The sequence below is a fragment of the Loa loa genome (assembly GCF_000183805.2).
Source record: "Loa loa unplaced genomic scaffold supercont3.75, whole genome shotgun sequence".
Taxonomy (NCBI): domain Eukaryota; kingdom Metazoa; phylum Nematoda; class Chromadorea; order Rhabditida; family Onchocercidae; genus Loa; species Loa loa.
Window position 1 is genome coordinate 172,168 of NW_018108255.1, and position 9,718 is coordinate 181,885.

At 32.9% G+C, this 9,718-nt stretch overlaps 4 protein-coding genes across 4 annotated transcripts; 2 read left to right on the forward strand and 2 right to left on the reverse strand.

Annotated features, from left to right (window-relative positions):
* Positions 1-674: 674 nt before the first annotated feature.
* Positions 675-1,670, forward strand: LOAG_09780 (hypothetical protein; the record flags this gene model as incomplete). Its single annotated transcript, XM_003145307.1, has 3 exons — positions 675-732; positions 1,136-1,259; positions 1,442-1,670. The coding sequence occupies 3 exons, from the start codon at positions 675-677 to the stop codon at positions 1,668-1,670; spliced, it is 411 nt and encodes a 136-aa protein (XP_003145355.1).
* A 625-nt stretch (positions 1,671-2,295) lies between these two features.
* LOAG_09781 (hypothetical protein) lies at positions 2,296-3,040 on the reverse strand. The gene is made up of 2 exons (XM_003145308.2): positions 2,920-3,040; positions 2,296-2,746 (listed from the first exon to the last, which is right to left on the reverse strand). Exons 1-2 carry the CDS (start codon positions 2,990-2,992, stop codon positions 2,589-2,591), a joined length of 231 nt encoding a protein of 76 aa, XP_003145356.1. The 5' UTR covers positions 2,993-3,040; the 3' UTR covers positions 2,296-2,588.
* Positions 3,041-5,533: 2,493 nt separating this feature from the next.
* LOAG_09782 (hypothetical protein) lies at positions 5,534-6,387 on the forward strand (the record flags this gene model as incomplete). The annotated part of the gene is made up of 2 exons (XM_003145309.1): positions 5,534-5,717; positions 6,260-6,387. 2 exons carry the CDS (start codon positions 5,534-5,536, stop codon positions 6,385-6,387), a joined length of 312 nt encoding a protein of 103 aa, XP_003145357.1.
* A 1,106-nt stretch (positions 6,388-7,493) lies between these two features.
* On the reverse strand, positions 7,494-8,795 carry LOAG_09783 (Spred1; the record flags this gene model as incomplete). The annotated part of the gene is made up of 5 exons (XM_003145310.1): positions 7,494-7,688; positions 7,950-8,082; positions 8,202-8,391; positions 8,516-8,621; positions 8,718-8,795. The coding sequence occupies 5 exons, from the start codon at positions 8,793-8,795 to the stop codon at positions 7,494-7,496; spliced, it is 702 nt and encodes a 233-aa protein (XP_003145358.1).
* Between the last annotated feature and the right edge of the window lie 923 nt (positions 8,796-9,718).

The window sequence follows — 9,718 nt, forward strand, 5'->3', positions numbered from 1 at the left end:
TATTATTATTATTATTATTATTATTATTATTATTATTATTATTATTATTATTATTATTATTATTATTATTATTATTATTATTAAATTTATTATTATTATTATTATTATTATTATTATTATTATTATTATTATTATTGTTACTGTTATTATTGTTATTATCATTAATTATTATTATTACTACTGCTACTACTACTACTACTATTAGTATTACTATTATTACATGAATTGTTTCAAGATGCTTGCAAAAGAATAAATATCCATTATCAATTGGAAGTGTTAACCTTGAGACAAGTTTTAATTAATATTTGAAGATTTGTGATATATGCGATATAAGCTGAAGAGTACATACTTTAATTAGAAGGATGTGATACAACAATCGCGACCTCTGCTCGTTTCTTCCTTTTTGAAGGTATTTTAGGAAATTTATTTTTTTCCTTTCTATTCCCATTCATTCTCCCATATTTCTTAACTTTTCCACATTTTTTCCATCGCTTTTTATATTTCGCTTTATCATGATTTATTTTACTGTTAGTTATACAAATCTGAGATGGGAAAAAAGCAGATGAAACAGATTATGAATCTATAAAAGTTGAAGCACATGAAATCAACATAAATCAACATCGATCAAAATTTTTGTATTCGTAAAACTTGTTCGTCCATGAAATATGAAATGAATGCATGACGAGAATTTTCGATTTGTAAACATAGAAAAAGGAATGGAAGGAAGTTACGGTTGCTAACAAACATTGCTGCTGGTGTATCCCAGTTAGCCAATATCAATTCTGCTGCGTTGGCTTTGGCTATTTGGAACTACAGTCATTATTAAAAGCTCTGGAATGTTGCTTATTATGGTTAGTTGTTTGAAAAGACTATTCTATGAAATTTATAGATTGTGGCAACCTTACCAAGTATTTTATTTAAAAAAAAAAAAGGAAGAGCTAAAGGTATCCGGGTGGGATTTGGTCAACTGTGAAAAAATTTGGAAATAAAACTCTCAATTTAATGACTAGGGATCTAAAAGTGTTTACCAACAAGGGTGTTAATAAACCCTCACTCATTCTCGTTCTTGATTTCTTTAGTTTCTAATTAACTTTTTTCCCTTGCTAATTATCCTTTTGTATTTGCTTTTTTTCAGACTCATTGGTAGTATCGACTTTTATCAGCACCACTACCGTAATTATGCTTCTGAGTGGAATGCGTAAAAAACCTTATTTTATGCTCCCATTCATTGTTTACTGCTCACTACAAGCTGTTATCAGGTGAATACTAGAAGTGACTATTTATCGAAATGCTCTTCAACAGAATTTCTCAGAGATTACTTCGCGGAAATTCAGAAAATTGAGTAGCCTTCCAGCTCGTGATATCGGAAAAATTCCTTTAAATATTTTTTCTGTTCTTTCCAATCCCTAATTTTTAAAATGTATATGTGACCCAGTTTCAGTGATTTCTATTCACTGAACTTCAATTTTAGTCTTCTGTTCCTTTCCTACTTCATTACGACGGCCTTATTACAATATTGGTTTAGTGGAACTTTCTCTTTGTTTACTATTCAGCTGATAGCCATATTTATTTCGGCATCGCTATACTGGGTTATATCATTACGAATTGTTCGTGAACAAAGACAACAGATTCAGAAGTCCGCAAAGTCGCATCACAAATTACTAGTGTGAAAACATTCAAATCTACTTGTTTCCTGTTCTTGAATTGTACAGCACTTGAAAATTTTTACCCATAAAATATATAAACCCAACTTTTGAAAAACACTTGGTTTTCAAAATAAAGTCAAGTCTCAAATTGATTTCTATATCCACTTTAAGCATAACATGCTAGATGGAATACTTAAGACTTGAAGGAGATAACCAGTTTTACACGGCATTTCGGTGAGGAGTGAACATCAGAAATACGTTTAATTAATGCCCGTAATGCACAAATAACGCACTTACTTTTTGGCTTTTCTGTGATAAATAGGCCCAATAAACCTTCTTAACTGCTTATCCAGTTCTTAGAAACATAAAGGTCATAAATCCAGAAACTCATTTACGAAGCTAATCTTCTTGACACCACAAAAAGTAACGTTGCATTCTCACCTATATTCAAATACAAGATGCTACTTTTGTAAAAGGCTAAGGCCCTAACTGACTGAGCATATGCAGCACTTTGTTCTCATTTAAAATAGAATTCCTTACTGATCAGCTCCATGGTATCAGAACCTAGAATTCGTTTTTAATAATTCCAGATTTAAAGAAATTTGATTAGAAAAATAAAACCATCTCTGTTCTGTTTTTCCATCCGTTATTTGTCTAATTCTAAGAAATTTAACTCGCTCCACTGGTTACTGAAATTTTTAACAACCGGAACTTTGTCATCATGTTAACCAACCATATTTCCACCATACTCTTTTCATCGTATTTCATAAGTACTGCGCTTCACATAAAGCATAAGTTAAAATCTTGTAACTTCATTACACAACAAAAACCACAACAAATGCAGTGAGTAATCCTAATTACTTACAAACCTGTACAGCTTTCATACAATTTGTTGACTTTCTCCCGAAACTTTACCAGCCCCTAAATTTTAGCATCTAATAATCATTTTTTGTCCACTGATTTTTCCCTATATGGAATACCATATTGCCTCAGTGCAGGGAACTGTTTCTTTAACCAATGAACATATGCCATATCTCGTCGTTCCTCTGGTTTCCTGACATTTTCATTGAACTCGATTGTGTAATAGATATAATGCCAAACTAAAGTATCAAGTATTTACCTTTACTGTGCAAAATTTATTTGAAAGAAGGCAAAAGAAAGAGAGCAACATCTTACCAGAAGAACCAATCCGGTAGAAAAAACACTGGACGAAAGAAAAAGAATGAACTTATTAACAAAAAAAAAAATTAAGCATTAACAGTAGAACTCTTACCAGCAGAACCAACAAGACCATAAAATGAATAACGTTTCCATTTTCTCGCAAAAAACGATTTCGTTGTATTCATCCTTCAGAAAAAATCATTTAATTGGGGTCTCAGAATTTTACTGAAATTACAACTCTTCGAAGAAGTGAGTACTTATAAATTATATAAGCAATAACAATACATAAGAACACTTTATATAATGTTTCGCTTTTTTGTTTATGAATGTTCCCATGATCGTAATTCTACTGGGGTAACATCTAAAGATGATCCTTTTGAAACTTTGGCAATGTCATTCTATTTTAAGCAATGCAATCAGTCAGGCCGCTAAAGAATAGGAATGACAGGCCAAAAATCTGTAGTTTAATCAGCTAAATCGAAATAAGAAAAACAGAGGTGAAGTTTAATGGTGTAATTCCTGATAGTCTTAAAGTGAAGACAAGATCTTGACAAAGTAGTTCATCACCATAACACTTATTAAAAATACCCATAACAGTCTCTCTGCAAACTTCCGCTCTTTTAGAAAAATGAAGCAATCAATTAATGGATACAACAAATTCCATTAATTTACGACATTTCTCTATTACGCCGACTAACGTTTTAGAGGGCTGGATCTCTTCCTTTGAAGCTGAAAGGCTGAAAGTATACCGTCAGTATATCCAACCTTCAATAATACTGAATAAGCTGCTCCAAACTAAAACTAACTCTCTGCAGAGAGAAAAAAGAATGGGCATGTTCGGGTAATTGTAAGGATACACGATTCTCAGGATATTTAACGCAGAATTGAAGAAGATAACGGGAGACCCCACTCCTATCCTATCTCCCTCATCCTCCCCTCAAGACTTATTTAAAAGAGCAAATAGTATAATCAAATAATGATGTGTGAGAATGAAACAATGAATTATTAGCAATCTAATAGAAAACAAATACCACTTGCGCAAGGGAGGTAAACACCCTGCTCCTTCCCACTCCCCTCGCCCCGCCTCTTCAATTCTCTCTGGGTCCTGGAATCACAGCCTTCGCTTTAGCAACATGTGTCACTATGAAAATAGAAACGGCTCGGTTGCTATGATTGTTTGCGAGTATCATTCGAATGACTGAAATTTAAACCCTCTCGAATTACAAAATCCTGGGTTGGTAAAATGGGTAATTTTCATGCATTTACCACAACACCATCGTCAATCGTTTCGGACGTCAGTTGTTTCGGATATTTGGTCTATATCACATTGCTCATTCTTTCAGTTTACAGACCGATTAATGAGTAAAAGTGAGTTTTTCACTTTGTGTTGATCCGGTATTCTTCAGAACGATTTGGTGAAAATGTATAAGCATCGATAGCACACAGTTCAGTTATACTCCACAGATGAAGTATTTTAATCAGCAGGTCTCCAAAAATTGCTCGAAAACCTCTCAAATAAATACCTTTCAATGTGTTCAGTAACAATATTCAGTAATAATGACTGAAATAGTAAGAAAAAATAAATAATTTTACTGTTTTATAATAACAAAGATAGCAAACAGCAAGTACTTAGGATATGTACGCCGTTTGGTTCTGATTCAGTAAATTTTTAATTATGATAAATGTTGGTAGTAGGGGAGAGCATCTGTTTTGAATTGAATGCTTGATACAAGTACATGTAGCAATTTGAACAAACAGTATTATCTTAGCGTTGAAGATTACCAGCACAGTGATATCTGGAGGTGTACAACATGATAAGATACGAAGCTGTTTCATTTGAAATGGCTCGTGAAACTTGCTCTCTTAAAATAAACATGAATTTTCAGCCATACATATGGAACATGTTCCTATTGGAATATTGTACAAGCCCTTCCTTCTTCTTCTTTTCATCGCTTTATATCAGTTTCCTAGAAACACAAGCAAAAAGTTTATGAATTTTTTAGATTCGACACTCTCAAACGACGATAAGTAATGCTATTCCGACCCTTCTTACATGGAGTTTTCCTATTTGAAAATATGTATTTACTAATGAAGTATTGATTCGTTCAAATTTCGGAACAACCTTCCTTAATTTTCCTCTTATCTCAAAATCTATTAGTAATTGGATGGTGGGAGAAGAGTTGTGACCGTCTATTCTTATCATTTCAGGATGAAAAAGAATGTTCATTGCATTGCCACTTTAATGATAAGAGTGTGTGCTGTTTTTACAGTCTGTTAAAAACCAAATCTTCATTAGTAGTGACGCATTTGTTAATTGTTATAGGTATTTTATCAGACTTTACGCCTTTTCACACCTTTGACCTTTTTCGCACTTCATCAGGAATTCCAATTTAAATCAGAACCTCAAGATTTTGGAAGTTCTTTTTGGCTTTTTTGCCTATTTTCGAAACTAAAAATTTGGTTTAATCAACTAAAATAATTAATAAAATTTCACATAATAAATTTTCTGAGATCAAATTCTGTTATAAATTAACAATTTAATAAGTCAACGGGCAGATAAATAAACAGTATGTAGCACCAACAGGATTGAATTAGTTCTTTCTTCATTAACTTTATTAACAGTTAATAAAATCATAAAAAGGATTGAAAACTCATTGCCACCACCGTTGTTTTGGGATTTCTAAAATTATCTATCCAGGCTTGATAAAAGTAATATATTTGAAGTAATGTATTTTTATCATCTGCTCTCCTCCTTTCGATCTAGAAAGTGGCCACAAATTGAGGAAAGCGATATTTCTGTTGTGGCTCACCATTACCTACCTATGTCATCATTATTATTTCCAGTAAATGCAATGGTAGAGAAGGAGGAGGGAGACTATCATTTCGGCATATATTACATTGGTGACATTGGTGAGCTTTATATGAGATGTATCGGAGATGCGACTTTGTACTGCTTGTTTTAAAAATGGATCATTTTGTCCTTGCAATGTTGTTGCATATCATTTAGGACATTATCGGTCACTTTCATTCCTAATTTAACGTTATGACAGTAAAGAAACAGGGTAAGTAATCAATCCAAAAGGTAAGAAATAGAAGGGAATTATGATAGTGACTAAATGGCCTATTATTATAGAACTTTACAGTGTCAATGTTAAGGTCTACAGCTTCAATAAGAAAAATGCTCGATATTGGGAGTAAATCACCGCACTGTCACCACTATCTAAAACAAATTTTACGGTCTTTGTAGCTAAAAACGAACAAAAATATTAGCATAACGTAATGCCTGAGCAAACGATTATGTGCATGTGCATGTGCATGTGCATATCTGCTTGCCTGTGTATATAAACTTTCTGCACTTCACTCCCCTTCGATCCCATCACACACGTTCATTCTTGATGAGCCATTCTTCCCATGTTCTTTTCATAACAGAGCACTGAATCATTTGTCACCAGGTCATGACAACGTCATCCGTGTAGCAGTGCTCCATCTTCACCTGCTTCCTTACATTTACGATGACTATGAAATTCGTGAGGACCGATGTCATTACGTCATGGAAATGAACTTTCTCATGGAGGAATAATTTTGATTTGAAAGAAAAAAAGTGCGCCATTATTTGATCGATCTACATTAGAAAGATTTAAATTTCTTCCGTTTTCTTTCCACTACTCATACTATTTCACTTACTCTTTCCTACTGTGTTACTAAGTTAATTTCATTTTGAAATTAGCCATTACAGTTTGTGCAAAACTTACTTTTGTAATAAACAGTCATTATTTGAGATTGGGAACTAATCACAGAAGTTGATGTACTGCAAGAATGGATGATAAGATTCAAGAAAATGCTAAAACAGAAATGAATACAACCTTTGGCCTTCGTATTCTTCTCATTTGCTAAATCTAGCAATGATTCTACTTTGCCTGATGCAAAGCACACCTATTTCCCCTCTTTCGACAAAAGGCCGTGCGTTGATGGGCAACGTTTCAAACCGTGTTGCCGTTCCAAAGTTAAACGGTTTGAGTGTTGTCCAACATTGCTACGCTTCATCTCTTCTTCCTATCTTCAACGAATCCCTCTTGCCCATCCACTTAATCAGCCTTTAAATGTCACTGTTATCATTCTTATAAAGCGCTGATTACACACTTTTTATAGATTATAAATTATTCAACGCTTGTAGTAAACATGAATAAACTCTTTAGGGTCCTTTTTTTTCCTTTTTTAAGATATTGTCAGCAAAATTCTGATGGATTATACTTTACTTTTACGATTAAAACTTGTCTCAATTTGCTAGAATCTTCCTTTATTGAATGATATAAATTGAATAAACTATGCGTTTTCAATTAATTCGTATTTTAGATTAATGATTTGCAGAAGATCTGCAGGTAAGCTTTCAATGAATTGATTGCAAAAGGACTTCATTGTTACTAATACCCTTCCATTCTTGCTATAATTCTTTTGAGTTTCTTTTCAAAACCATAAATTTCAAAGCCAGTTTCAACGGATTTTATTTTTACATCACTAAGTTAGGTCAAAATTCTGAATGTTTCTTCGATGATCACATAAAGCATTCGTTCTCTCTATGTTTAAGCATATGATAATATTTATTTATTTTTTGGCATTTAACACTATGCAACATTGTAAATGACGTTTCCTGTCACACTGTGACCTGATGTAGATGGTATAGAGCTGTTAGCCATCAAAAGTAGTCGTGGAATGATATGACTGATGACGTCCTCGTTTGCCACCACCGAAACATTTGTTTATCGTATGAGCTGGGAAATAACAACATAGGCATGGTGCTACAAGTGACATAAGCGCCAAAAATAGCAATCGTTTTACACGTTTCAATAGCGGTATATGGCGTGGTCCAAACGAAAACACATTCTGTAATTGCTGTTGATATTAAATAATTCAATCTCAGCAATCGGGTAATATTTTAATTTCAATTAATCGTTGACTAATGTAATATTTATTTAAATGGATGGTATTTAAAATGAAAATTTTTTACAATACACTTTTTTTCAAATTTAAAAATAATTTTTAGGAAACTTTCGAAGCCAAAGCGGAAATGTTATCTAGATTAAAATGATATTATTGTTTGTTTTATCTGGAAATTAAAATCATTTCCTTTTTTCAGAAACTAACGTAGCCTTGTCCAAAACGGCTAATATTAACAGGCATGTCGTCATCACTCTTACAACAATGATATACAGCACCTTCCGCTACCGGATAGCATGTCAGAAAGCGAATCGTAACCTCGACTGGATCAGGAGCTTCTCTGCAAACACATTCATCTACCACTTTCAAGTGAGAATCTTGAATAAAATTATTGCTGAAAAATTTTTCATCTGTTGAACGTCATATTGGACATTGACCGAATATGAATAAATTTATTACTTGCAAGAACCAGAAATGTTTTCATTTCTGTTGAACCATTCACCACAATAGAAGCACCGCACCCGTGGTTCCAATCTGTGTTTTCTCTTTGGCAATATTATATGATCATTGTTTTTGTAAACAGAAAAATTATTCATTTCTTTCAGAAAGCATCCCTTTTCATCCCGATTTGCTGGATGTGAAATACGATCTGCAAAATTTATTGGGAAAAATAAATAAAAGCAGACACTTTATATTGATATAATCACAGATTCAGAAATTCTATTTTGAGATTACCACTGTTAGAAGGATCGACATTGAAGTTGTAGGATCACCTGATATATGTGAGATATATTGATGATACACGACTGATCTTTTCTTAGCCTGCAACTTGTTCACAGGTCCAGTTCGTACTGGAAGAATCTGCTTTTTTTGGTAGCTCTGAAAAGTGCGTAATGATGGCTTGAGGGTCACACCATCACATTGATATTTGAGCCAGCAACATGTTCATTAAAAAAGTTTGACCAACAAACTTACCTTCTCTTGAGTCACAGTTACAGATGTTAACGCTCGATTGCTTGAAAAATAATTGCTTTGAATCTGAGACTTATGCATCCCAGTTTAGACTAGTCACAATCTGTAAATAATAAAATAAAGAACCGATGAATCAGGTGTAAATATCAAAATAAGAATAGTGGGAGCGACTACAGAATTTTGAACCTTACTAATTAATTAGTAGTAAAGATTTTATAGGAAGTTATTCCATGTATGTTTGCTTCACTGTAATCGAATTACTGGAGAAATGTTTTTTATTTTCTTTATTAGTATAATGATGTTTCAGTAGGCTAGAAATAATTTAAGAAGTTTTGATGACAGTTCAAATTTTCCGTCAAGATTTAAGACTTATAAAATAAGAGAAGTAAGTGGAAAGACCAATTTTGCTTGTTGAATCCTCCAAGCACTACCAGAAATCAGGGATAGCATTTGTGAATTCTACTGCCGCAACCATATACTCAGTGTAGGCCGTAAGAATCAATTGCACATTCTTGTAACTGTCCTTATTAATTGTCAAAAGCAGTTGACCAGGCTCTTTTTCAATGCATTGTGATTTATGCATTAAAAAAAAGCGGCATTTTTTATTGGTCGCTTATAGATCGTTAAAAATTCAATAAAAGTGTTAACATTCAAACAGGGAATCAAAGAAGAGAGAGGAAAAAATTAACAATCAATGGAAAAGTACGGAAAAAAGGAAGTAATAGATAGTTTTTCACTATGCAATTTTGTAACATTTGTATGTAAAATTTACATGAAAATAACCATAAACATATATGTTATACTTATTTGTTGAAACTGTTAATAAATGAGGTGATCACAGTCATAACTGTTAATAAATGAGGTGATCACAGTCATAACTGTTAATAAATGAGGTGATCACAGTCATAACTGTTAATAAATGAGGTGATCACAGTCATAACTGTTAATAAATGAGGTGATCACAGTCATAACTGTTAATAAATGAGGTGATCACAGTCATAACT